The 26,770-nt window shown below is 45.8% G+C and overlaps 9 protein-coding genes and 1 non-coding gene across 10 annotated transcripts; 7 read left to right on the forward strand and 3 right to left on the reverse strand.

Moving 5' to 3' along the window:
• Positions 1–39: 39 nt before the first annotated feature.
• C8R40DRAFT_838152 (major facilitator superfamily domain-containing protein) lies at positions 40–2,772 on the forward strand. The gene is made up of 13 exons (XM_046236399.1): positions 40–750; positions 815–859; positions 907–966; positions 1,024–1,140; positions 1,199–1,277; positions 1,335–1,478; positions 1,589–1,750; positions 1,805–1,882; positions 1,937–1,980; positions 2,057–2,103; positions 2,169–2,220; positions 2,274–2,467; positions 2,539–2,772. The coding sequence occupies exons 1-13, from the start codon at positions 133–135 to the stop codon at positions 2,609–2,611; spliced, it is 1,713 nt and encodes a 570-aa protein (XP_046079555.1). The 5' UTR covers positions 40–132; the 3' UTR covers positions 2,612–2,772.
• A 614-nt stretch (positions 2,773–3,386) lies between these two features.
• On the forward strand, positions 3,387–3,467 carry C8R40DRAFT_t298. The gene has a single exon. It is a non-coding gene; the product is annotated as a tRNA-Gln (tRNA).
• Positions 3,468–3,998: 531 nt separating this feature from the next.
• Positions 3,999–4,875, forward strand: C8R40DRAFT_1177822 (uncharacterized protein; the record flags this gene model as incomplete). Its single annotated transcript, XM_046232742.1, has 3 exons — positions 3,999–4,286; positions 4,348–4,411; positions 4,469–4,875. 3 exons carry the CDS (start codon positions 3,999–4,001, stop codon positions 4,873–4,875), a joined length of 759 nt encoding a protein of 252 aa, XP_046079556.1.
• Positions 4,876–12,792: 7,917 nt separating this feature from the next.
• Positions 12,793–13,018, forward strand: C8R40DRAFT_1177824 (uncharacterized protein; the record flags this gene model as incomplete). The annotated part of the gene is made up of 2 exons (XM_046232743.1): positions 12,793–12,840; positions 12,893–13,018. The coding sequence occupies 2 exons, from the start codon at positions 12,793–12,795 to the stop codon at positions 13,016–13,018; spliced, it is 174 nt and encodes a 57-aa protein (XP_046079557.1).
• Positions 13,019–13,345: 327 nt separating this feature from the next.
• C8R40DRAFT_838514 (GMC oxidoreductase-domain-containing protein) lies at positions 13,346–17,054 on the reverse strand. Its single transcript, XM_046236400.1, has 20 exons — positions 16,942–17,054; positions 16,790–16,888; positions 16,664–16,728; positions 16,430–16,613; positions 16,278–16,378; positions 16,036–16,224; positions 15,969–15,979; positions 15,777–15,917; positions 15,573–15,713; positions 15,383–15,468; positions 15,243–15,332; positions 15,138–15,186; positions 14,941–15,078; positions 14,825–14,882; positions 14,681–14,769; positions 14,309–14,613; positions 14,227–14,246; positions 14,079–14,169; positions 13,966–14,026; positions 13,346–13,910 (listed from the first exon to the last, which is right to left on the reverse strand). Exons 2-20 carry the CDS (start codon positions 16,827–16,829, stop codon positions 13,799–13,801), a joined length of 1,971 nt encoding a protein of 656 aa, XP_046079558.1. The 5' UTR covers positions 16,830–16,888; positions 16,942–17,054; the 3' UTR covers positions 13,346–13,798.
• An 825-nt stretch (positions 17,055–17,879) lies between these two features.
• On the reverse strand, positions 17,880–19,904 carry C8R40DRAFT_1177826 (uncharacterized protein; the record flags this gene model as incomplete). The annotated part of the gene is made up of 8 exons (XM_046232744.1): positions 17,880–17,911; positions 17,964–17,983; positions 18,030–18,112; positions 18,170–18,533; positions 18,607–19,107; positions 19,166–19,180; positions 19,234–19,594; positions 19,646–19,904. The coding sequence occupies 8 exons, from the start codon at positions 19,902–19,904 to the stop codon at positions 17,880–17,882; spliced, it is 1,635 nt and encodes a 544-aa protein (XP_046079559.1).
• A 671-nt stretch (positions 19,905–20,575) lies between these two features.
• On the forward strand, positions 20,576–22,849 carry C8R40DRAFT_1163964 (FMN-dependent dehydrogenase-domain-containing protein; the record flags this gene model as incomplete). The annotated part of the gene is made up of 12 exons (XM_046230432.1): positions 20,576–20,619; positions 20,681–20,735; positions 20,798–21,058; positions 21,129–21,198; positions 21,257–21,418; positions 21,475–21,926; positions 22,032–22,089; positions 22,199–22,288; positions 22,417–22,437; positions 22,493–22,563; positions 22,628–22,738; positions 22,799–22,849. 12 exons carry the CDS (start codon positions 20,576–20,578, stop codon positions 22,847–22,849), a joined length of 1,446 nt encoding a protein of 481 aa, XP_046079560.1.
• Positions 22,850–23,137: 288 nt separating this feature from the next.
• On the reverse strand, positions 23,138–23,663 carry C8R40DRAFT_1074822 (uncharacterized protein; the record flags this gene model as incomplete). Its single annotated transcript, XM_046226768.1, has 3 exons — positions 23,138–23,370; positions 23,419–23,524; positions 23,586–23,663. The coding sequence occupies 3 exons, from the start codon at positions 23,661–23,663 to the stop codon at positions 23,138–23,140; spliced, it is 417 nt and encodes a 138-aa protein (XP_046079561.1).
• A 745-nt stretch (positions 23,664–24,408) lies between these two features.
• Positions 24,409–26,016, forward strand: C8R40DRAFT_1134887 (putative zf-MYND domain-containing protein). The gene is made up of 6 exons (XM_046229327.1): positions 24,409–24,786; positions 24,843–24,879; positions 24,936–25,015; positions 25,074–25,417; positions 25,501–25,528; positions 25,580–26,016. Exons 1-6 carry the CDS (start codon positions 24,742–24,744, stop codon positions 25,820–25,822), a joined length of 777 nt encoding a protein of 258 aa, XP_046079562.1. The 5' UTR covers positions 24,409–24,741; the 3' UTR covers positions 25,823–26,016.
• A 126-nt stretch (positions 26,017–26,142) lies between these two features.
• On the forward strand, positions 26,143–26,536 carry C8R40DRAFT_1163966 (uncharacterized protein; the record flags this gene model as incomplete). Its single annotated transcript, XM_046230433.1, has 2 exons — positions 26,143–26,238; positions 26,288–26,536. 2 exons carry the CDS (start codon positions 26,143–26,145, stop codon positions 26,534–26,536), a joined length of 345 nt encoding a protein of 114 aa, XP_046079563.1.
• Positions 26,537–26,770: the final 234 nt, after the last annotated feature.

The raw sequence follows: 26,770 nt of genomic DNA on the forward strand, positions 1-26,770 counted from the left end.
AGCGAAGAGCAACGGACCCTATAAATTTTTTACGTTTCCCGTCATCCTCTGATACATCCAGAGAAGGAAGCAAATAAAAAAGACCAATGTGTGGCCTTTCGCTTATCTACCTACCTTTTTCTGCCTCCTATCATGTCGTCCTTTTCCACCGCCGTCCCACCCGCTGCGGGGGTTGGCTTGAAAAATGCCGTCTTCGATGGCGAGCCCTCCTTTCCAGTAGACGAATTTGCGCTCGATGATAGCGACTCAATAGATTCACCTGTAATTCTGAACCCTACTTCAGGCGTTAATCCAAAACATGGTACCAGCAGCATGGAATCATCGATCGTCGCAGTTACTGGTACGAATGCTGATTCGAGACGGCTATCGTCCACAGTACAGGACCCTCTCCATTCTCTACATCCTTTCCCAGCTCGCCTACTATCCGAACGCACCCGACGCCCTTCCGTCATTCGGGCAGAAAGCTCAGATTCAACCGCTAAAACAATCTTAACCTCCTTCACTGGAAAAGAAGACCAGAACATTATATCCGTTCCGGTGACTAGGGTGCCGACCGTCGAAAGTACATCTGGGATTCTTGATCGAGTTCAGCAATTGCACTACCAGGAATCGTCGGCAAATCAGGTCATCAAAAAGCAAAATAGGAGGAGTATGATCCATTTCGCTGCTTTGTGCTGGTGTTTTATATTGGAAGGTTGGAACGATGGATCTGTCGGACCTCTACTTCCGGTCATTCAAGCTTATTATTCTGTATGTCGTCCAATGGACTTCACAGCCCTATCTTCATCATAATTAATATACTTCTTCAACTTAGGTCGGGTTTGCTGTGGTGTCGTTGTTATTTGTATTCAATTGTTGTGTAAGTGTTCTAGTTTATCATACTGCCTACTCACACGTTGCACATAGGGCTTTGTCATTGGGGCTGGGATAAACATTTGGCTCAACGAGCGATTAGGATTTGGGAAGGTTTGTCTTGGGTGATTTCTGGTTTGCATCACTCAAGTGAATAAAACGTTACCCCAGGTTATGGTTCTCGGGTCTCTCTTACAGCTTGCTACCTACGCAATTCAAAGCCCTGCTCCTCCTTTTCCTGCAATGGTTCTGTCGTTCTTTCTAGCTGGGTTAGGCATGAGTCTCCAGGCGAGTTTCCTTCCAATAAGATATTCGACGGAGAGCTGAAGCATCTAGTGGGATTTAGAACGCACAGGCGAATGGATTCGTAGGAAGCCTCAAAAAGAATAAATCCACCAAGTTGATGATGCTGCACGCGTCTTACGGTAAGGTTATTGTTGCTTCCCAGTTGATCGTCGTCCACTCACAGCCGTTTCAAATAGGACTGGGAGCCTTCTGCTCGCCGCTGATCGCCACTCAGTTCTCTCAAACTCGTCACTGGTCCTTCCATTATATCATATCTTGCGGTATCGCGGTATCCAATACCACTGTTCTTTGTGCTGTATTCCGCCTGAAACGTCAAGAAGGTGAGATTTGATCCGTTCTTTCCATTCTGACATATCTTTTCTTGTTTCTCGTTCTTCCTTATCCATATCCACCTCCTCCGCTGTTCGGTAGACTGACTGTTGACACCTAGAGCTCCTCAAAGAAACAGGCCAAGAACCAAACGAAGAAAGACCATCCAACGGCGTAGCTCTGACTTCGAACAATCTGTATCGCCAGATATTCAACATCAATGCTGTTCACTACTTAGCACTTTTCGCGTTTATCTACGTAGGAGTTGAAGTGACTATTGGGGGCAAGTCATGTTGGTTGCTTCTTCACCTTCCATCCTGCTTAAATTGGACAATAGGATGGATCGTTACCTTCATCATTCGAGAACGAGATGGTGGTGCTAGCGCAGGATATATCTCTTCCGGATTTTTTGGCGGTGAGTGTTACTATGTCTCGTGGTTTGTGACTAAAATACATACTTTCCTCACAGGACTTACCCTCGGTCGTCTTGGCTTAATATATATAAACAAAAAAGTGAGTTTGCGTTTGGTATCATACCAGCTAATACCCAATATATCCTGTAATCCGTCAATCTGATCAGTACTACCAGGTCGGCGAACGGAGAGTAGTATTCATATATGTTCTACTCTCAATCGGGTAAGTCCTTCAATTTTGAAATGGTCAATGAAACAGGCAGTGATCCCAGCTCACAATCTTCCTAGGCTGGAAATCACTATCTGGTTCGTTCCGTCCATCATTGAAAACGCTGTTGCGGTAAACCCTTCCCCCAGAAGTTATGTTCCCCTAAAGACTAATTGAATTTACAGGTTTCTTTTATCGGAGCCATGCTTGGACCACTTTTCCCTATCCTAGTAGGCTACGGTGCGCGCGTACTCCCTCCATATCTCTTCACGGGAGGTATGGGCTGGATTACCGGTGTTGGGACTGCTGGGTCTGCAGCGTTACCTTTCATTACTGGTGTCCTGGCATCGAAATATGGGATCAAATCTTTGCAGCCTTTGTGAGTTAATAATTGATACCTATTGGGGACCATACATATGCATGTCGATACTTACTTCTTTTTACCGGTAGCTTGGTTGCGATGATGTGTACGCTCGTTGGGATCTGGGCAGTTGTTCCGAAAGGGCGTCGCATCGCTTCATAGTGATATTACTACTAGTGTCCCCCTGCGGGGACCTACACTTGGCTTGGTCACTTGCACTGGAGAGGCGAAGATGATCGCTGCATTCTCGGATTTCCGACATGATAGTCCATGTGCATGATCTTCCATGATTCACAGCTATAATCGCGCATCAATCTTTGTGCATTTGCCATTAGCCCGACTCAATTCAGAGTTTTCTTTTTCGAGTGAAATCTTTTGCTCATGCAAACCTGAGATGGTAGCTATAGCTACATATGAAGTTTATTAACCTTCACTATTAGGATACGGGTAATCTTGAGGGATTCTCGATCGGTGCCCATGCAAAGTGATAAATGATACCCCGATGTGCTGTTGAAGGTATGTAAATACTGAGTTGTATGCCAAAATACTTTTAAAAACTGGATGATTTACAATTGGTGTCTGTGCACATTGTGCGCTATTTCATCAGCCTGGCGACATCAGGTACTCTAATTGAGTTGAACTGATAGTAATAACACCAAATACGCGAGGAGGGAGGGGCTCGGTCTGGCTCGGTACTAACTGGTACTAATACGAGGAGAAGAAAAGGACCCGGGAGCTCCTACTAAACCCCATCCGAATTAGTGTACTTTGGCACCAAATTCTGCCATTTTCAACCTTGGACGAAATTAGCGTACTTTAGGCTCCTGTAGATTTTTTTCAGGTTTTTGATGGAATCCGTTGATCGGACGTGTCGCTTAGCTGACTGCTTAGCGCTCCAAGTAAGGTTTTGGAGAAATTGCATAATGATATAGGCCAAGGTTCAGTAGTGTAGAGGTTATCACCCGGGATTCTGATTACTTGACTTCCCGTAACCCAGGTTCGAGTCGTGGCTGGACCTAAGACAATTTTGTTCTGTGTTACTTACCACTTCTTGAGGGATCGTTGGGCCAGCTTGACTTATGAATATTGATGAACCTTCCTGAAGATCATCGATCATCATCTCAGGAGCTTGTGCTGTTTATATCAAAATCCTCGCATGTTACAGAAAAGGTATCATTAGTTTTCTCAACATATTTAACAATAACAAATCAGTTACACTTACTTGTATATATCTAGTACATGAGGCAGCATTGCGACTCTCATCCGGGACAACTTACCCTGCTGCCTTCACCAAGACCTCTCCAGCCCAGACTTACTGGTGGTCAATGTCAATGGTACACTGATCCGCAACATCTACATCCCTTCCAAGTTCTCACACACAAACTGGTGCAATTGGTCTGATGTCGACCCCTGGGATGCTTTCATAGAAAATACTCACGTTCTCATGCAACTCAACACCCCTTCCATTACAGCCAGTGACATTAATGCCTGAACTGGTGAATTATTACCTCACTCGGGACACCCGGATTGCGTATTGTCTGATCTTACCATGTCAACACAAGGCAGACTTCTCCTTAATCTCTGCAATGACCACCATCTCACGATTCTCAATAGCTGCACCTCGTTACCTGGTACCCACTCTTCCATGACATCCTTCCAACACCGTCACAATGCTCAAGGTCTCACCATTACCTTAACTTCTGTAATAGATTACTTTATAATTACCCCATTTCTCTTCCCTTTCGTATCCAAGCTTAACGTGAGCCCTGAATCAAAATGGTCCGACCACTCTCCCAGCACCCTCGAAATTATCTCTCCTGGGGTTTCTCCTACGCGGGTTCCCATCAGACCTCCTCCTCGCCAACCTGCAATTCACCTTCCATTACTCACCAATTCAGATTTCTTCCAGGACAGGATACTTCACTCCAAACCTCGCTCCCACTAGTCTCAACTGCTCATCTTGTATGGCCATGCCTCACAGTCTTTGCTTCCTTTGCCCCCCCCTCAAAATCTATACAGACCGCTCATGCTCCAATGTGGGCCAACCTAATGCCCATGCTGGGTCAGGTGTCTTCTTCGGTAATTCATCTCATTCACTAAACACCATTGTGCATGTCACGGGAAAACAAACTAACAACCGTGGCAAACTCTTGGCTGTCCTCATCGCAATCCAGAAATCTCACACGAGACGCTGTCTCAAAATATTCTTGGATTCCAAATACGCCGTTCACGCTATCGTCTACCATGCTCCTGTCAAGTCCATGCCTCGGTGCCCTACTCCGCCACTTGGTACTCCGAGATCCACCGTTTATTGTGATCTTGTTCTTATTGTTCTTTCTCACTACACATTCCCTTTCTACCTAGTCTCTCCTTATTGTCTTATTCTCTACCCTGCAGGTACTACACATATAGCTCCTAGTATTTAGTCTGGCGCTACACTCTGATGTGCCGATCTGTAGATATAAATACTCCTGTACTGTATTGTAGTTCCTCAGTTTAATTATCAACTTAGATTATCCTCTTAACGTCTTTGACTTGAGACTACCTCTGATCTCTTGTCTCTCTCTAGTCTTCAGGCTTGTCACCTTGAAGTACTCTCTACTCTATCCTCAGGACTTACAAGTCCTTTGGTCCGCTCCTCATTGTCAGTGATACCGCAGCTCTGACTTGGCTGCTTCTGGCTCCCTTCCTTCTTTACTCTCGATCTCCGGGGACTAGTGCATGTCCGTGGTCACTCAAACAATGCTCACAACGATGCTGCAGATAACCTGGCCAAGTTAGGGTCATCTCTCACACTTCTGTTAAGATCATGTACACCGTGTAACCGTGCCAGAGGCCACAAGGTGTCTAAGGGCGGAAGATCAAATGGGACAGTGGTGAAGTTATTAACAACACCGCCGTTACGCCGTTAGTCCCCGGAGATCGAGAGTATAGAAGAGAGGAGCCAGGAGCAGCCAATTTGGAGTGGCGGTAACGCCGACGACGAGGAGCGAACCAAAGAACTTATAAGTCCTAAGGTTAGAGTAGAACATACTTCAAGGCGATGAGCCTGAAGACTTAGAGAAGAGCTAAATTGGAAAGGGGATCTAAGTTGATAATTAAACTGAGGAACTACAGTAGCGTACAAGCAGTATTTATATCTACGGATTGGCGCATCGGTGCGGAGCGCTAGACTAACTACTAGGAGCTATACGTGTAGTACCTGTAGGGTAGAGTAAAAGACAATAAGGAGAGACTAGAATGAAAGGGTATGTGTAGCGAGAAAGAACAATAAGAATGAGATTACAATAAAAGGTGGATCTTCGGAATACTGGGTGGCGGAATGGGGTACCGAGGCATGGACTTGACAACTTCCCCGACCTCTCTCCTCCCTGGACTTCCTATCCTCCCCTGCCCCTCCCTCCTTTGAACCTACCACTCCCTCTGGCATCCCAAAGGTCTCCTCCTCCCTACCAGAACTGCCCCCTCAACCTGCTCCATGGCTAGCTCCTCCCCCTCCCCCTGTCTGCCCATCCTCACATCGAGGCTGTAGCCACAAATAGACACAACAACATGAAATTTGCTTGAAATTGTCCAATGCTGCCAGCACCGGGAGTGCGGCTTTTTGGTGATATTACAATGACATCCGCCACCCCCTGCGCCCATCTCCCAAAGTCTCCCTGCAACAAATTACTGATTCCTTCATCCCTTGCATGAACCCCCCGATGACATGCCTAAATTTTGGCTAGACATCTATGCAGTGAATTGTGACACTTTCACACATAGATTTGTATCAAGAAGACTGTAATTGAGACTGACAAGACCATGCCTACAGGTCAATAACTATAGAGGTTCTGAGGTCGGATATGGGCCGGATATGGCCCGGGATAACTCTGAGGTCCAGAGCTGAGTATTGGCCTGTAGTATACACTGGGAGTGGGACGTCGGTGAAGCTATTAGCAACACCCTTCACACACTGTTGGTGTCCCCGGGAATTATGGCAAGAGTGCAAGATTGGTATGAGCAGCCTAAATGGGGTTCCTGATGATCTGGGAGTCCGGAAGCAAAGGGTAAAGAAGATATTAAAGACTGGGATAAGATGGTACACTTGATTTCAAGCTTGACTACAACGTACAAAGTATTCTAGCTTATATACATCCCAAATACAGTCAGAAGACCTCGATGAAAGCTCGAAACAATAAATAAATACAATGATGGTCACAAGGTTATTATTCCGAAGTCCGGCCGCTCCGGGCCGGGCCGGGAAGCATATTGAGTGAATTGCATGCATATGACAGAGACCCAGATTGACAGTCAAAGTCAATACTGAATCAGTCTAATAAGTTGAAGGGACCATATACCCATACTACCACAAGTCGGTTAGTTTACCCATCCCTGATACTACCTTCGGATAAAAGTCTACCTGTTTGTCAAGCAGGATTATACCAGACTCGGACTACACCTGAAGGATGACCATTCACGTATGACATACCAAGGGTATTCTTATTGGACCTTACACTGGCAGGAGTTTGGAAGAACTTACTCAAGTGACCATGAGCCAAGGATTGACTCAAAATGACTTTCTAGAACTCAGGAATTGTCAAATACTCCTTCTAGAACGAGATCATGCATTAATCTAAAAGACTGTGATTTAGTCTAATAGACCAATCAGGTTGCATGGTTGAGGAAAATGACTAGAAGAACGATCGAAGTACTGCGAGGCTCCGAAGACATATCAAATGAATGTCAAAGAGTCCTGACATAGAAAATATTGAAGAACACAATTTAAGGAATACTATGCATAACTCCCTTGATAGAGTATAGGCACAATGTGTCTATTGAAAGAGAGAAGCAATTAGTTTAATCCAGATAAATTAGATTGATAGGATTAGAATCAAGGAGAGCTGATTTGCCTCCGGACGAGGTGACAAACGATCGAAATAAGTGTTGAACAGCAATGACAGCTGGACACCATTCGAGTCATTCTCAAAAGCAATTAAATTAAATGAATATTGAAGTACCTACCTATGTTTGGAGGTATACTAGAATCTTGGAACCATTATGGACCAAATAAGGACATGAAGATTCAAATTAAATGGTATCTGACCGATTGTAGAAGTTTCCTTGCGGTTCCAAACATTTATTTTATCAAATTAATTGTACTGTGCGACTCTATATCCTGTATGTATAAATAGCGATCCAATGTATCTAGAATACAAGGGATTTTGGGACGACGTTGCAGTGCTAATTCATAACAAGGAAAGACACACTCCCGCCAGACTGAAACCTCTTCGCTAGCAGCCATTTGGGCCTGGCACTTGTGAGTATAGGAACATCGTATTCTGCTCCTTGTGACTGCAAGAAGTTATATCCAGTTGTTGGGTATTCTTCAAATTTAGGATCAGTTGTTAGTCTTAAGGGCAAATCACGCTGTGTGGTTGTGCCAGCACATAATTCTAGCCCTCTGTAGGGGTCTGTGTGTTTCGGTTTTAATTTACTTTGATTCAAACCCCCAAATTTTGATATACCCATATCAATACTGTTAAGATCGTGTACACCGTGTAACCGTGCCAAAGCCACAAGGTGTCAAGTCCATGCCGCGGGCCTCCATTCCGCCGCTCGGTAGTCCGAAGATCTGCCCCTTATTGTAATCTCACTCCTATTGTTCTTTCTCGCTACACATATCCTTTCGTTCTAGTCTCTCATTATTGTCTTTTACTCTTTCGTTCTAGTCTCTCCTTATTGTCTTTTACTCTACCCTGCAGGTACTACTCGTATAGCTCCTAGTAGTTAGTCTGGCGCTCCGCACCGATGCGCCGTTCCGTAGATATAAATACTGCCTGTATGCTACTGTAGTTCCTCAGTTTAATTATCGACTTAGATCAACTTAGATCTCCCTTCTCAACTTGACTCTTCTCTAAGTCTTCAGGCTCAACGCCTTGAAGTACGTTCTCCTCGACCTTAGGACTTTAACGTCCTCTGGTTCGCTCCTCGTCATCGGCGATACCGCCGCTCCGACCTGGCTGCTACTTAGCTCCTCTCTCTCTACTATCGCTCTCCGGGGACTAACGACGTAACGGCGGTGTTGTTAATAACTTCACTACTGTCCCATTCGTCTTCCGCACTTAGACACCCTGTAGCCTTGGCACGGTTACGCGGTGTACATGATCTTAACACAAGGTGTCTAAGTGCGGAAGACGAGTGGGACAGTAGTGAAGTTATTAACGACACCGCCGTTACGCCGTTAGTCCCCGGAGATTGAGAGTGTAGAGGGAGGAGCTAAGTAGCAGCCAAGTCGGAGCGGTGGTAGCGCCGGTGACGAGGAGCGAACCAGAGGATGTCTAAGTCCTAAGGTTATAGTAGAGAGTACTTCAAGGCGATGAGCCTGAAGACTTAGAGAAGAGCTAAGTTGAGAAGGGAGATCTAAGTTGATAATTAAACTGAGGAACTACAGTAGCGTACAGGCAGTATTTATATCTACGGAGCGGCGCATCGGTGCGGAGCGCTAGACTAACTACTAGGAGCTATACAAGTAGTACCTTCAGGGTAAAGTAAAAGACAATAAGGAGAGACTAGAACGTAAGGGTATGTGTAGCGAGAAAGAACAATAAGGAAAGATTACAATAAAGGTGGATCTTCGGAATACCGAGCGGCGGAGTGGAGGACCGAGGCATGGGCTTGACAAATACAATCAAAGCACAAATCGTGCTGAATCTACCTTGATCAAAGGAATATACCGAATCCTTAGAATGATTCAAATTGATTGATCGAAGCTTTTCCTAGCTCTCAAAGCTTTGCAGAACCTTTGACAATGCTACCCCTTGCTATTAAATAAATTTGATAGCAGCGAACTCGCATATTGTGTATTAGATTGGTTGGTTGGAGTGCCCATTTGATTCCTTCCTTTCTCTTTCACACAAAAACGAGGCAAGCTCGTTACTGACCCCTCCGCATCATCCTTTGACCCTGCCCATATTGCTGCCGAGGACACTCATGCGCACGCTATTCCACTCCCCTCTCCACCTGCAACTCATCCTGCCTTCAACGATCCTCTATCCCTCAATGATATTTCCTCAATTAAGTCATACTTCAAACATACCACCCACTCGAACTCCACAGGTGTCAATGCTGCCACCTATGACCTCCTCATTGACATTGACAACAATCTCCTCCTCCCTCTTTTCCAATGCGCTGTCGAACAACGCAAAATTCCCTCATCATTGCCATTGCTAAACCCGGTAAAGATTTGACTAAAACCTGCAACTACCATGCCATTGCCCTCGAGAGCTGTGTCCTCAAATTTGCCTCTCTTCTTGTACATCACAAACTCTGCCTAGCCTTAGAGCAGTCCAACACCATCCCACCTTCTCAGAATGGCTTTCAGGAAGGCTACTGCACAAACAACAACACATTCATCCTCTGTACCATCATTGACAAAGCTTGGGCACGAGGGGAAACCATTTACTTAGTGTTTGTCGATATTTCCAATGCCTTTCCCTCTACCAACCAGAGTTCCCTATGGAACAAACTCTCTGATGCGGGTCTCACTGGCAAGTACTTTGACTGGCTTTGATCACTTCACAACCAAATGACCTACATCATTGCCCACAATGGCCAACTGTCCCATGAATTCCATGCGTTCAGTGGAGTCCTCATGGGTGACCCTTCCTCTCCCACCCTCTGGAATATATTCCTCTCCACCTTTAACCTATCCTTTGACCCCGAGGATGTTGAGCTTCGGATGGTAGTTATCTCACATCTCGAACATGCAGACAACATTGTACTCATCTCTCAAGGTCATGCTGGCCTGCAACGCCATCTCCGAACATTCGAGATCTGGTGCCAAAATAACTCTCTTCTTGTCAGCCCCGGAAAGTCATGGGTAATGCTCTTCGGTCACCTTCCTTTGGTCCTTCCTCAACTCACACTTTCCAATAAACCCCTTAAATTCTGTGATGTAAGCCGATACATTGGCATCTTCTTTCAATCCACCCACCATAACATGGTCGCTCCCCACTACACTGAAAAGCGCGATGCCGCCGTTGGGACTGCACATGCAATCACTGGCTGCAATCTGCCTGTTGGAAATTAATGCATGCCTCCCTCCATCACTAAACAACTATACACTGTGCTCGTGGACTGCCACCTCACCAACAGTTGTGAGATCATACCCGATACGGACCCTGGTCTTATCCAGATATGCTTTCTACATTGTATGCTCAACCTCTCCAACAACTCTGTCATCACACCATTATTCACCAAATCGGGCATCATGCCTATTCGCACCCGCCGCGCATCACTCGCACTCCGATACCTCAAATACCTCATCACTCTCCCTCCCTCTCACTATGCGTTCTCGGCCCTCTAGGAGAATGACAACCTTTGCCGTGCTGGCTCTCCATGCTGGCTCTTGGACTTGGACTTCACCATCTCCCAACTCCCGGGCCACCACCGCCTGCCTCACCTTCAGGATCTCAACAGTGACTGTATTGACACTCATCAAAACCATTGAGTTCTCCACAAAAGCTGAACTACAATCCCATATTGACACCTGGTCAAAACTCTCTTTACTCAGAAATCGCCTGAGACCGAAGGAAGAGGGTCCAGCAAAACAAAAAATCATTGGACTTCGGCATTATCTCACTCAAATCAAGAACCACACTCATCGTTGCACTGTCACCAAACTCCTCTGTGGTGACCTCACCCCCCAAGTATTCCGAGCCTCTGCCTCACCCCAACTGAGGTTCTCAATCGAGCCTGTTGTGCATGTAATCTGCAGGGACAGACTCCACAACACCTTCTGTTTCAATGCCCGTCTCTTACCTCTATCACTTCTCTCCGATCCGAGTTCTTCTTGTCCATTTGACAGTCTCAGCCTCTCCCACGCAGCCCAAACCTTTCGGATTCCACTGCGCTACACTATCTCAGGTTATTAGTTTTCAACTGGAACCTAATCGTCCCCACCGCTAAGTTCATCCATGAGGTCGTGACTCTCTGGCAACTCTTTTTAGATACTGGTTTAGATGGCCCCTTGGAACATGTTGAAAGTGATCATGAGTCGGAAGAGGAGTGATTTGCATCTGTTCTGTTCTGTTCTGTTCATATATGTATACAACAACTACCCTGTACTATATTCCCTTCATTCTGGCTGCAGTCTACCATCCCAGGTTGGATGAGCATTTGCTGCAGCGAAGATTGCTGGGCCCGGCTGTTCCCTTGTGGGACCCCGTCGACTCAATGGAGCCGCGTATCTATCTATCTATCCATCTATCCAATTCTCCATTCCCCCCCCCCCCCCTTGGAGTATGGCTGAGGGACCAGATCGAGCACTCACCCAGACCCTAAATAGCTAGTCAGAGGAAACACAGTATACATTTCCACTTCCATGATACATCATTATTGAATCGATGTTTGTTACATGGGATTTGTGGCATGTAGTCGGGCCTCCCATTTGTTCACGGTCTATGTTCGAACAAAGGAAATGATGATTTCCTGCCGATTCATGAAGAAAGGGCCGGATCTGAAAGGTAAAAATTCTACGTGGAGGTCCTTGCCGCGTTTCTGAGCAGACGTCAGCCTTGGTCAATAATTTGAATGATGTTAGTTCTCGTACCTCTGTGATGAATTAAGCCATCCTGACAGCGTCCAAGTAGAACGGGATCCCTACCTGAAAGTGACCACTGACTCCTCACTCTGTAGACAAATGTGTACGTATGATCACTCATATAATCTCGAACTTTAAGTAGGCTGACCTTGGTGTACACACGCATGTTTTGGTTCGCGCAATTGCAGCGCTATTGAACGAATATGAGATGAACGAGGTCATTGGCCTGGCGACACGTTATGCAGAAGTCGAAAAATGACATAGGATACAAAGCGTCGGTATGATACAACCCAGGGAAGAGGCATTTGCAAAAATGAAGTTGGTGAAAACAGGTGATACTGAGCGTGGGGAGTATCGCCTATAGTACTCGGGGATTGCTTGTATAGGCTTTTATACACTTGAAAGCAAGCTCTGCGGATAGAGTTAAGAGGAAAATGTGAAATACATGATGTTCGGGAGCGTTACAAATAGTGACAGAAAAATGGAAAGGCTTTTTATCATTCTGAATGCATCTGCGGCTTCACCCAAAGTTCTTCCTTGCTAGTCCTTGCTTAGCCTCGATCCTTCCCTTGAAACGATGGGCTGCAAGAGTACTCTCGCTGCGAAATAATTCATCTTGACCATTTTGGCAATGGCGATTCATGTATACCCATGTATACCGGGCAATGAGGCCTTGAGGACATGTACAAAATCGACAAAGAGAAAGAAAAAAACCCGGTCCGAATTTACCGGTGACCTCGGATTGACCCCACCGCTCAACATGGGCGCGCAATACGCAAAGACTTCCAAGAATACCTTTCGTAACATGGTATACAGTGATTGCGCATCACTTAAACTTCTTTTCTGATTGATTCTATCAGGCTTTGGGCTTTACAGGAGCAATGTTCGTCGCTGCGTTCGCGTTGTACGCTTCGAAGAAACATGTTGACGGGCGGAGGAAAGCAGATCTGGAGAGCTACGAAGCAGGCGAATCTCCAAATTTCTAATGAAAGGTGGATCTCCGCATTAACTAGAACTTGCAGAACTCGCTCGTAGGCCTCAAAATAGTTCAAAATCAAATACTACCTCGAAAGCTTGACTTTTCAGCTTCGACAGTGTCATCAACTCACACAGCGTAACAGAACTACTGCCCTCTTGTGATTCAATCATATCCATTCAAGGACAGCTCCGGCGCATAACGTTTCATTCGCGTTTTTGCTTTGGTTCTGGGTCTCTCTCAGCCACAACCACATCAGCTCCGTAGCTCGAAAATCACTTCGTCTGCTTTTAAATCGCGGAACAGGCTGCAACAGGGAATGCCTGTGACCCTGGTATCATCACAAATTTTTGAATACGGGGTTTGATCTGCTGAGTGGCAAAACTACTGGAGAGGAGAGCGACGACATGGAGAGATTATCCAGGGCTTCATGTTCAGAGAAAAACGTTGCACATTCTTCTTCGTCGTCCATCTCCATACGTCTATTATCACCGGCCGAAGACAGCATTCAAGCAGCCTCCAAACCCACTCTACTTTGCCCTACCATCTAGCACGGGAAACATTATATGGCTTGTTTTCTCGGCTTGAGGATATATCCCTCAAACCACAGCCATTGAATCCTCGACTGCTCTAACCATGTCTTCCTTCTCGCATAGACTCACAACCAAGCTTATGGTGTCGGTCAAGCCCTTACACACGAATTGAATCAGCATCGCGTACGGAGACCCCTCCATTCCAAACTCTATTTTTCGTATCGTGCTAACTTACAACTACATCACTGTCTATGAAGTCAGTTACCATTCAAATGAGCACAGAGACTTAAATTCTTCAAGCTTTGGCTGATTGTTTCACTTTCAAGTGAGATACCCAAATCTTCTGCAATGAGTAGAAAGGCCTTTTCTCTGAAGACCTCTGTTAATGCGGAGCTCCCATCTTCCAATCGTAGTATACACATACCCAATGACAAGTGCGGTATTATTGGTGTTCGCTCCGACATTTAGTGGAGCAATGCTCATGTCTGCGAACAATGAGCAATGGAATCTCAAGAATCAATCAGCAGAATGACCTACCCGCTATTTTCAGATTCTCCACTCCGTACACGTTGAGCCGAGAATCGACAACTCCGCCGGCTTCGCGAGGTTTCATTGCGCATGTACCAAGCTGAGTACAAGAGAAGATGATGAGCAAAGATCGGGAGTAGGATGGATTTTCACCCACCGAATGCCAAGTCGTACCCACTAATGAGGGCAGACGAAAAGTATTTAGTAGATAGAAAATAAAAGATCCACATCCCTCTCACCGATGGCTCTAATGTAATCATCTATGGCTCTATCATCTTCCTTCGAATAAACAATTTTCGGGGAATCAATGGCAAATGGACCAGAGGCAGAAGGGATTATGGATGCTGTGCTTTTGGTAGGTACAACGTACGAAGTACCATTGCAGGACATAGTGCACGGGGTACCATTGTTGACGCCGGAAACTGAAGAATTAGAACAAAACTTGGGATGCCTAGCAGGAATTTCTCCTCTGAATGACTTCATCCGGCGAGCAAGTTCACGAGCATGCTTGTAGCACCATCGAAGGACCGAGAGATCTGCAGGACTAAGAACAGAAAGATTTCGGTCGGACAGGCCAAGGAAGTAAATATCCAGCAAGATATCATACGCACTCTTCTAGGAATTTGGGATCGAACCTTAAAGGAGCCCAAGGATTTGTAGGAGAAGAAATATGGGTGTAGCCTGTAGCCCGAGGGTACGCCTTCAAATAAACTGGGTTTTTATTGTGATCAGATGAATGGCTATAGAAAACCGACCATAAAAAAGATTATTCCAAATGTCTTCAACCCCGATGGAGCAGAATTTTGGACATCCCTGCATAGTATAATAATCAATACTTGTTTTCCAAATTGAACGAGAGAAATGTTCTAACCCCGCAGTTGGAACTAAGCATGCGACTGGCTTATCCGGGGCCCCAACATAAAACTCCTCCCATATCTGTCTGAAAGAGGGCCCAAGCTCTTCAAGTTCTTCTTGCGTAGGCCGTAACTTGACCCCCGCATCTACGGAACTTGAAGCAACAGACAGCATTCAACATTATGATTGTTATCAAAACAAAATTCAGCTCACTTGTGTGCCAAAAGCCCTGAGCCTTCCTCTTGCCATTCCTTGAGGTGGGCTTTGATGGTGGATTGTCAGTCAGCGGTGGTCAACATTGCCTAACACAAGTTTTACGTTTGATAGCTTCTTCATCTCCATTGAATATATCGTCTAGACAGTCGGAGTCTTCTGAGGCGAGATAGGGGGTAACACAGAGGGTATGATCTATGCAAATATCACATAGGTTCTGCGACACGATCGAAATGAGGAGTTACCGTTATAATTCTCTCCTACACCTGGGAGATCAACTATCTGACGAATATCCGCGTCTGCTAGATAACGTGCAGACCCGATTCCAGAACTGCATAGAGGCCGCGAACCAAATATGAACAGAAAATAGGAAGGCAGCAGAAAAAACCGAGTGAGTAAATTATACATATGTTTGTGTAATGTGTTTCAGCTCACCGTTCCAAAATTGCGGGCGACCCGAAAGCTCCACTAGAAAGTACAACTAGGCGGGAAGCATATGCGATTCGAGGCGGCAATCGAGACTCTACATTCAAATCCTCACGAGCAACATACTCAACACCGATTGCACGATTATCTCTGGAAACAAAAGGCATTCACTTGAACAAGTGGAATTGAAATGCTAATGGAAACTTGATATACTTGAAGATCACTTTGACCACTCGCCGGTTGGTCAGGACATGCAAGTTATTGCCTTCGTTGGGGTCCAAGCTAAAGTTTGGAAGATTATACAGAAAATGATGTGCAACGTCGGAACGTTTTCCAGTATCTGAGTCAATATATCTAGCACGAAGTGGTTCAGTTGATCAGAAAATGGAATACATTAACACATACTTGTGCCAAGGCTGAGAAGGGGCAATCTTTGTCAATGAGGTGAACAGTAGGAAGCGAACAGACACACCCCATATACATTCGTTGTTTGAAAATCGTTGATATCAGCGGAGGGTGAACTTTTTCTGTCTTTATCATATTGCGCCGCAGTTAAGAACTCTTTGCCAATGTTGGTGTCGTGTCCTCCATGAGAGACTTTAATGGGTCCCGTGGACCCGTGCGCTGACGGGCTGTCAGAGGGAACTTGGTAGGTTTCAACCTGATTGAAGGTGATCAGAAAGATGTGCAGCTGCTAATCATTCAAACACTTACTTTTCTGGCCAAAGGGATAAGTGAATTTGACCCCCAACCAGAATTACCTAGTTTTTCCCAGTCGTCGTAATCAGATGCAGCAGCACGGGTATAAATCATGACTAGGGTTTGTTAAATGATGAGGAAGATTGACTTGTGACACCACTACTCACAATTCACAGCAGACCCACCACCCACGCAGCATCCAGAGGGAACGGAAACGGATCTTCCACCAAGTGCTTCACTGTGAACACTGTTGTGGAGTGTAACAGTATGACCTTGAACAAGGCTGTTGAGGTATCTAGCGGGCTGAACGTGATTGTGCAGGTTGAAACTATGCGGGCCTGCTTCTATAACCTGAACACAATTGGAGCGAGAGTCGACATCCAGGGAACTCGGAGATATACCAAAATCTTCAACGATGAATCAGCTTGAACAAGACGACCAGCGATGATACAGGCGGCAGTACCACCTGTACAGGGAGATATGAGTAACATCGCTCGTTAAAAAATTCATGTTGAAGGATTGCGAACCACCAGCGAAAACAATATCGTATGTATCGAAGAGAGGCATGAGATTTTATGATATGCAGTCTTCAGGTGAGAGAGGCGCTTTATACCATTCATGACTAGCTAATACCTGCTTTGGCTTTACTGCATAACTCTCGAAGTGGAGCCTCACGTACCTCAACTGAGTTTGTCCTCTGTGGCACCAGGTGATTATCTCCTGGTCATATCAGTGACGGGAACATATCGAGCTAGTCGGGGCTATACGGGAGCAATGGATCGAGGTCAGTGCTTCCCGAGTGAAGATAAGACGTCTGGAACGCTCAACATGTACTTGAATTTTCAACAAGAGCAGGTCAACTACTTACTAACGGTTTCTACGAGCATTAGGAACCCCCTATGCCCAAGGGGCAGTTAGATTCTGAATTAGAGAAGGTGCTTCCGAAGTCGCCCAAGGAGATATTTTGAGTAGGTAAATCGTGATAGCCAGTGATATAGCATGGACACTCATTGGAAAAATCAGATAATTACGCGGCGCCAGTAGGGCGCAACCTGGAGGATGGTGGCAGAACGACGATGATTCGTCGGCATGCTCATTCTGGTTGAAGCTGTTTCGAAAGATAGACTGCCGAGATCATGTTGTCCCACACTATACTGTATAGCGAGCGGTTGGTAAAGCATATCTGTAGTTTCAGGCCTCAAAAAACAACGGCATCTGTGAGCGGGACATCGACATAGGGGATCTACCCGGGAACGTGCGGAATGAAGGTAGTAAGGTGGACAGCATACCAGAAAGCGGGAGCGCTGAAATAAGATGTCGAAAAGTTCTGAGTTGAGTGAGTAATACTGAAGGCCTTTTCAGGACAAGCCCCCGTCATAGTTAATAACCTTACTCGAGGCTTGAGCCATATCATTACATTCCAATGCCAATATATCCCGGGCTCAACTTCACAGCTGCCGGTACTATGGTATGTCAAAGTCGTGGGTTTGGACAACTTTATCAGAGCCTCGGCGTAAGAATACATAAGAACAGCATAACCGGTTTTTGTAAGACGGCAAGGAAGAGTTGGACTAAGAGGAACACAACTTCATACTTCACAGTGCTTGCTATTTACCCTTAGACCTTGCGAGGGGTCCCGAAAACATTTACTAAGGTTCTAGAAAATGAGCAAGAGTCAGGGAATAAGCAAGTCTGACTTACCATTGGGGATATATTTTGAGCTAGTAATCATCGACATAAATATAGGGAGGTACAGTCCTTAAGCACCGAGGTTTTGGGTCGTCTTCACGCCAAACTGGCAGCGAAACGTCTCCTACGCTAAAAGGGAAATTTGGGATGTGACACAGTTCCTAGAATATAGAGATAGAACATAAATTCGTCAAAGTCGAGCGAGCTTTCATATTCACCTGTTCACCGCATGCAGGCTTGCACCTAATCCAAACGTTCCAGTCAAGCCATTGTATCAAATTTCCTAGCTCGAGTTTCCAGGCATCCAAAACTGCATTCCGTACAAGAGGATGTGCGGATGACGTTGGAGAGTCAAAAAGGGAACTTAACCCCTCATGGACGCCCATGGCCCACATCTTAGTCAAAGCTCGGCATAGTTCGCGCGTCGTTCCTTCCACCGCATTACGTAGAAGAGCTTCCGACTTTGTACGTGACGTGGTTGAGATGGACGAAGTGTGGGACAATGCACATTCTTTGTAAACGGGAGAAGCCCAAGCAAAATCGGAAGCGTTCCCGACAGGAGACAGAGTACAGGATGGATCGCTGAACAGTGTACTCAATCAGTCGGAAAGCTGTCTTCACTTGCGTATCCTGATTGTTTGGTTGAACATCGGACTGGGGCCAGGTAGAGTTAATGATGACCCAGATGTCTTCGAGGGGTTTTCCGTACAGGCTGATGATGGAATGTAGGTAAGCAGGCCAGTCGATACCGTGTTCGACGGCCTCAAGCTGCAAAGAAGACCACGGTGTTTCTGCGATTTGTTCCTCCAAGTACTTCCTCACCCGCACAATATCATCCTCATCGATACCGAGCAAACGATGGGCCAATCTAGGTTTACCAGAACGAACAGCAATCAACGACGGAGCTAGTGTTGTGTCGTAGAACGACACAAAATGCGTCAGGTCGAGCTGAACATGACTTAAGCCAGGATAATAGTCGAAAGGACCCAGGAGTTTTAGTGTTTGAATTGCGTCAAAGGTCGTTATGGGCACTGTATATGATGGTATCTTCATAGGTCCCGAGGGCGCTGGCATGTATGTTGAAGTCGGCGGCGTTGATTTCAAATGCTGAGAAGAGACGAGCTTCACCGATCCAAAGTTGCAGAGCATTATCTCGCTGAAAAACGTTCAGGCTGAGAATATTCATACTCTAGGATCTCTAGTATCCTGCTCACTAAATTACGCCAGTCCTGAGAATACAAATTAGAGCCGTAATCATATACTTACCCGTTGGCAAACTTACCTGATAAACCCATCCAATCCCAATTTCGACGCCCACTCGCACATTTTGTGAATCCTTGATCCTTCGTCCAGGGCCATGTCGGGCTTGATTTCGCCCCAAGCGAAGATATCCTGACTATCCATTGAGCCCTGGGGGAATGCCGCTAGCGCTGTACCAGATCCATCAAAGTAAAGCACCCGAAGAGGACGGCCAACCACAAAGTTATGAAGCCAACAGTTTTCAGCTCCACCGAATATTCGACAGAAAGTGTAAGACGATTCAGGCTCAAATGCGACCCAGTCCATGGTAGGGATGTCCGAATCTCCTCGACCGTGATAAAGCATGGTCCCGGATTGAACGATCCCGGGAATGATGGTGTGCCCTGTACAGTTTAAGTCGGAAAAATACAAGAACTAGCACGTATAATACTAACCGTTTCGATACCGTGAATTAGGGATGGATTGTAGTAGAGAACTGGCAGTCGAGAACACGAGGTTTGCGGTAGAGTTATCGGCAGATGGTTTGTTCACGTCCCAGTATTCATGGTCATTCGACCAGTCTTGTAATTCAGAATGAGCAGAATGCAAGGATTGAGAAACACTCGAAAGCGGTTTTTGCTCCACAGTCGACGAGTGTTCTACTAAGCTAAGAAAGATGAGGGCGAAAGCAGTCAGCCACGTAGCCATGGTCATGACAGTAAAGGGAAGCGAGCAAGCACCTTTGAGTTAGATTATATAGAGGTAACGAAACTTTAAAAGAATTCTAGTCGAAATTCTCAGAGCGCTTGTCGCTGGTCACAGTGAGCGCTCATGATCATAGATAGACCTTCATGGACGTTCAACGGCGTTTTCTAGTCCAAAATCAAATCTGATAAGGCAACGTTTTCTCCGCCGCTCGCTGGCCAATTCGTCCAAGCTAATTTTGATGGTGATCAGGTCGACCTCGCATTCGTTACCTCTATTGGTCTGGGCTGTTCAAATTATACAGCGTCTCGATAACGTTGACGGATACTAAGCTTGATTTTTGGCTGGAAAGGTGACTGAATGTGGTGCTGCATAGTGACCAGTCACTGAGTCAGGTGGTAAAGATAGTCGGAATGATCCCCGACTCCGCAACTTCCCGCAAACGTTCAGTATATTTTGGTAAGAAATCAAGGTGCTCTTGCAAGAGAACCGGCCTCAGCCCACCGTCCGAATGCGCACGCGCCGTTATGGTTGGCTTCATGCATGTGTCCTATTGTCTATTGCCATGGGCTACAGCGTATTGCCTGCAATTGTTCATGTGAACCGTCTTTATTCATACGGCAATTTCAGCTGAGCATTTGAGGCTATAAATACTTCCTTTCCCAAAAGCAACGTTTGACATGGATTGCACGACAGAAGAGATCGCAAAGCACGACGATGCAAGGTCAGTCTATGTCAGTCTATGTACCTTGATGATCTACTCATCTTTCTTCCCAAATGTCTAGTTCTTGCTGGATAATCATTAAGAATGAAGTTTACGATGTAACTGAATTCCTGTCGGTGCGTTCCGTCTCTTATCTCTTCGCTTGTACTTGACGATTTCTTACACTCCCGGAATGCAGATACACCCTGGAGGCCCTAGTATCATTCTGAAATACGCTGGAGGTGACGCAACTTCTGCATATGACCCAATACACCCACCAGATACGATCCAAAAGAATCTTTCACCCTCTCAGTGCCTTGGGCCGCTGATCACGACTACAAATACTACTGATAGAAAGGATCGCGTCCCCGTAGAACGAACACAAGATGAGATGAGGGTTGAACGAGAAATGAAACGAAGACCACCCTTGAACCGCGTACTGAACTTGGCTAATATCGAGGTACGCAATAGCACCTCTTCGAACTCATTGTTCATCCTTAGTTATTGATTCATGATTGTCGGTTTGTCAGGATATCGCAAAAAGAGTGCTTCCGTATCCTGTTCAAGCTTTCTATTCAGCAGGGACTGACGACGAATTTTGTGAGTACCTTTTGGCATTGGCACCGGGAGCTTATAACTCTCTCTTCTTCATTCACAGCACTTCGAGAGAATGCCAGGGCGTTTGATAGGTTTTTCTTTCATGCCCGGGTGATGCGACCAGTCTCAAGTTGCGATCCCTCTACAAAGATATTGGGATACGATTCTTCTCTCCCTGTGTTCGTTTCGGGGGCTGCTCAGGCGATTCTTGGTCACCCAGAAGGTTCTTGATCACTCGCGGCAGTCTATTCCATCACCGATCTTACTGGTACATTACAGGTGAACTCAACATAACACGAGCGTGCGGAAACGCCAGCATCATTCAAATGGTCTGCACTTTCGCTTCTATCCCTCGAGCACAGATAACTGCCGCAATGCTTCCCTCCCAAACCCTCTTTTTCCAACTTTACAAAATGACCGACACGGCTGCAACTGCCAAGGTAGTACGAGAAGCTGAGGAATTGGGGTATAAAGCGATTTTTCTCACTGTGGATGCGGTGGTCGTTGGTAATCGAGAGAAGGATGTAAGGAGCCTGTGGGTCATGGAGGAACAGGAAGGAAAAACTCAATATTACGTTGAAGGAGATCCAGAAGCAACGACAAATCTTTCCGGGTCCAGTGCTGTTAATCGCAGGAATGTGTTCGACCCAGACCTGAGCTGGAAGGAGACTATACCCTGGCTACGTAGCATTACCAAACTCCCTATTGTCTTGAAAGGCTCGTTTCTAAATGTATCGTAGTCGTAACTTTTACTGATGCTCATTGGCTAGGTATCCAATGCGTAGAGGTATGTTGCGTGTTAACCTCACCTATTCGCAGCTTACAAATCCCTCTAGGATGCAGTCTTAGCTGCTGAGGCAGGAGTTGAAGGTATCCTGCTGTCAAATCACGGAGGTATGGATTGGTCAAACACATTCTGTACATTCTGACTCCTAGCTAGGTCGGCAATTAGAATCGTACGTCTGATTGGCTTCGGAGCCACAACTGTGCGACATCTCAATAGTCCGCAATGTATTCCATAGCTCCCTGCCTCCCCTCGAGGTTTTGTACAGAATTCGTCAGCAGCGACCTGACGTCTTTGATAAACTCGAAGGTCAGTGTTTCCCATGTCACAGAATATTTTGGTTCTGATCCGTCGGGGTAGTATATATCGATGGTACGGTCTTCTGCAGGTCTTCTGTATACTTACGGGAGTAAGCTCACCTAAATGATTGTCACAAGGTGGGATACGACGAGGAACAGGTGAAAATCTTCGTCGCCCGTTTTTTTCCTGCTCATGTACCTTTCTTGAACTTAGATGTGATCAAGGCTATTTGCTTAGGAGCAACAGCTGTCGGACTGGGACGACCATTCCTCTACGCTCTAAGTGTATGCTCCCAGATTCGTGGAATATTCTATGGGCTTAAGTCAAATAATGTCCGCTTTTTCTTAGGCATACGGTGAAGCCGGTGTAATCAAACAGCTAGACATTCTCCGCCGCGAAATCACAATATCTATGCGACTTCTGGGGGCTGCTAGCATTCGCGATTTGACTCCGGAGGTGGTGAGCGTTGGAAATTCCGGTTTGAGCTTCCGCATATTGTCTCTTACGTTTATTTCACAGGTGGAACGGGTGGATTGGGAACCCGTTCGAAGACGAATTGGCAAGCTATAACGAAACTTTACAAGTAGATTGTTACAGAAGAGTTTGGACCGTTTGACTCAAAGCGCGGACCGATGGTTCAAAATAATTGACCGTAATCGTGAATGCACGAACACCTACCTAGAAATTGAGTTAGCGTTCAGGATATCATCATAAGTACCTGAGTTATTGTATATTAAACACCATGCGCAATTTCACGGATATATATGTATGAACTGTACTACTACTATAGCTTATGAACGAGTCCGTGGCATGTAGGATAAACATGGCTGACCAGAATGGCATGCGTTCAAAGGCGATCTACACTTTCTTCGTGTATACATGTCCGCTTCCATCTCCTTTTCCTCTTTGTGGCGCAGGTTGATGGATGTGGTGAGAGTGAGAAACGCCGTCGGGCGAGGTGCTCCATCCGGGAGTGCGAGCGTGATGCTGGGCTTCGTGCGTGTAAACAGGAAGCTTGACTGCCCTCGTAATCGAGGAATCAGATTCATGCAGGTGATATTCGCCAGGGCGTTTGGAGATTGTGTGCTCATCTGGGGAACAAAGTTATACAGGAAAGTATGAACGCACGGTGAACTCACATTGGGGCATATTGCCACTCTGCCTTCTTTTGTCGTCGCGAACTTTCATACTGAAAAAGAATCCGGCAAAGCCAGAAACCAAGAAGGCCATGGCGATTGCAGTATTCTAAAGGCGAGTATAGTTAGCCTAATGTTGGTGGTATAGACAGCGCATTGATGATACACACCCGACCAGTTCTAGGATGCAGTTTCGAAGGTCCTGAGCTGCCAGTGGTATTTCCGCGAACAGGAGATGTTGCAGACATTGTTCGTGGATAGCTGCAATAAGGTTGAGGGATGGTGGTTGACTCTTCCCCAATTTGGGCGGTTTTTATATGGCATCAGAGTGTCTCAGACCGTATGGCTATTACCTTCTCGGAATCGAAAGTCGACTTTCATAATTTTGATTCCGATGAGGAAGATAGAAATTTTTGACGAGCTATCACTGTGAATGTACGAAATGTTAATTACTAGGTGCAAGTTCAAAGAAGGTGATAGGATGAACCAATCGATGATAACGGGGAAAACACGTAAACGCTACACTGACCTCCATCATATATTTCCGTGTCTCTCTTTCTTCTTTGTTCGAGGTATTTGTTCGATGCATACATAGCAAAAGTGGAGAAGACCACGACACCAGTGACGCCCAAACCCTATGCCAAAAAAAAAACCCAAGATTAGTTTGAATCTCGCGCAAACAGCGCAAAAGCTCACTATATTTCTCCAGGTACTTTTCTGCGTTATTTTATAATCTGCGCCAATGATGTAAAATGGCCTCTTTCGCATTCCTTCTAGTTTCTGGACTTGTGGTCTGTCAGGTTGAGGTTCAGCTTCCTTGTTCGCGTTCATGTTTATTTTTCGAGTAAAGAATCAAAAGATTGCGCGTCTTAAGAGTACGGTATGTAGAATCTAGATGTGGTAGCCCAGTGTTAGCCTGAGCTACGTAGTTGGCCTGGGGAGGTGAACGAATGTTGCGAAGAGGAAATACCGGGCCGGCCACCGAAGCTCGTCCCTTCTACTACTAGTAGTACGTCTCCCAGCGTCTCCCAAGTGCTACTCTGCGCAAATACTCGACCCGAAAATCGAAAATTAGCTTCAAATTTGTGTGAACGGGCACTACTCGGATATACAGGAAGAGTCATGATTCATTTCTTCCGCACGCACGTATCATTATCTCCTCAACGTCGACGCACACCAGGCCGTGTTGATATCAGGTTAGGTCAGCTTATACAACCTTCAAGATGATCTTCTAGGTTGCTTCCAAAGCCCAATCAACCTTGAACCGATACCTTTATACGTTTTCGTGGACAAATCATACAACATCCTTTCCGCAAATAGGATTTAATGAAGTTTATCATCTTCTTTGACTTCATTATGCTCACGGCGTACGTGAGTCTCTCTCTACATTGGGGTGAGTGTCGTGAACTTCATTTCACACGCTTCAGCAAGCTCGGTGTATTCATTTCATTGCCTACATAAATGGTGCGCCTTAATCCTCCCCATTCTTATCATGCCTGCTAACGTTCACTACACATTAGCTCCTTATTGTGGCAGATGCATTTCCCGCGACGCCTTCCGTCGAGGTTCATGGTGTGGATGTGGATCAGTTTTTTACTGCGTGGGCTATCCTCAAATTCACCTGGCAAAGCTAGTTCATACGACTGATACTCGTACAGTGTTCGGAATGTCTCACTAGGCATTCACCTGTACACCGACCAATGTGCAGACCATTCAGCCCGAAGGAGGTTTGGGGCATTAAAATCATTCAAAATTGGAATGACCCTCCCAGAATTGGACATCCTGCTGATTATTTCCGACATGAGTTATGTCGGGTTGACCCTGGCCGCTCTACTACCCATCCGATTTTCGAGAGAGGCGAATTGTGTCCTCTTACGCAGAGAATTTGGATACCATTGAGAATCTACCGTACCAGTGTGATGCGTGAAAGCTCCACCGCTGGACCTAATGAGATAGCGGTGAAACTGAGAGTCGATCCATCGAATGGTCTTGCTCCAGCACGGTGTGTATTCTTTTCATCCTCTCTACGCAATCTCTAATTACTACCTTGACGTTCCATCCAACACACACCACCTACTGTTACAGATGGAGACTTACCGATCACCCTGGAGAAGTATGTCCTTTTCGCCTTTCCGACATTTAACTTAACTCATCAATATTTGAGTGTATTGTGATTCGTGAAGATCGGAAGCCTCTCACAAGGGAGCTTCTCGAAACGATATACAGTTTTGTTGTACATTTCATGGACTATCCCATTGATGATGTGGAACAAGAATCGTGGGCTCAGTGGGATGGACTGTTGAACCCATCCGTTTGGCACTTTTTTGCTAGGAAATATTATCAGAAACAGTCTGAAGAATCTGGCCGAAATGCCTTTCATTATTTCTCTCCTTTGTTATGCACTTGAACAATACTTGTTTGTACGCGCATGTTCGGATTCAAGTCATTACCTCTTTCAAGTTAGTATCTATTACAGTCCTTTGCGCGACAACATCATGCTCGTTTCCGCTCGAAGTCGCTCTGTTTGGATTTACCATTCGACGGTATGAAACAGATTGGGAAAGTTTGATAACCATGAAAAGTCAAAGGCCTTGATCAAGATATTGGAGCCGTCTACTGAAGGATTCATAAACAAGCGCTCACGAGCAAGGAACCATGTGATCGTGTGAGCAATCCAACAGCGCCGTGCGATGACGAATCGTTCTATTCCCGCTAACCCCATTGGAAATGTCTACCTCTCGCGACCGTGTCGAAGACACGTATGAACGACAAAATGATCAACGTCTGGACGATCTACACTCAAAAATAAGGACGCTCAGAGGGGTGAGTCCGAGCAAATAACTCGATATAAACTCTCCTAACGACCATTCAGGTAACAACAGACATTCACGACGACGTCGAACGACAAAACCTCATGCTCGACGACACATCAAATACCTTTACCTCTTTCGCCAACTCCCTCACACAATCATCGAGAAGAGCAGCTCATGCGTTTGGGTTAACGTCAGGCGGTGTCAAAAGCTGGCGCGTGGCGATGTACGTTGTAGGAGCGTTTTTGTCGCTGTGGATAATGGGCAAGATATGGTGGTGGTGGAGTGCTAGTGGAGAGACAGTGGCTTGATGTCCTACAATTGGGTTAGATAACCGTCAGTAGTGTACAATACCTCGGAACCGGTGCGTCTGTGTTACGTTTTCTTTCGACCGAAGCTCACATTTATTGAAGGTCTAATGTGTACCATTATATGCTACCATTTATATCATATACCCTGTCATTTTCCTCTCACCGATCATGACATTTCCGTGGACGTACTCACGCTTTCTCCAACAACTTCCAAGTCTTGAACTCAGACAGCCC

This window comes from Lentinula edodes (genome assembly GCF_021015755.1).
Source record: "Lentinula edodes strain Le(Bin) 0899 ss11 chromosome Unknown C8R40scaffold_70, whole genome shotgun sequence".
NCBI lineage: Eukaryota > Fungi > Basidiomycota > Agaricomycetes > Agaricales > Omphalotaceae > Lentinula > Lentinula edodes.

Bases quoted from the DNA above. Each gene is read 5' to 3' on its own strand.
- C8R40DRAFT_838152 (XM_046236399.1), top strand. From the start codon at position 133: ATGTCGTCCTTTTCCACCGCCGTCCCACCCGCTGCGGGGGTTGGCTTG. The intron at 751-814 runs GTATGTCGTCCA...TCTTCAACTTAG, and splicing joins TCATTCAAGCTTATTATTCT to GTCGGGTTTGCTGTGGTGTC. The intron at 1,141-1,198 runs GCGAGTTTCCTT...AGTGGGATTTAG, and splicing joins GGTTAGGCATGAGTCTCCAG to AACGCACAGGCGAATGGATT.
- C8R40DRAFT_1134887 (XM_046229327.1), top strand. From the start codon at position 24,742: ATGAAGTTTATCATCTTCTTTGACTTCATTATGCTCACGGCGTAC. The intron at 24,880-24,935 runs GTGCGCCTTAAT...ACTACACATTAG, and splicing joins TTTCATTGCCTACATAAATG to CTCCTTATTGTGGCAGATGC. The intron at 25,418-25,500 runs GTGTGTATTCTT...CTACTGTTACAG, and splicing joins AATGGTCTTGCTCCAGCACG to ATGGAGACTTACCGATCACC.
- C8R40DRAFT_838514 (XM_046236400.1), bottom strand. From the start codon at position 16,829: ATGCCTCTCTTCGATACATACGATATTGTTTTCGCTGGTG. The intron at 14,247-14,308 runs GTGAGAGGGATG...TGCCCTCATTAG, and splicing joins TGATTACATTAGAGCCATCG to TGGGTACGACTTGGCATTCG. The intron at 14,027-14,078 runs GTAGGTCATTCT...CATTGTTCGCAG, and splicing joins GGAGAATCTGAAAATAGCGG to ACATGAGCATTGCTCCACTA.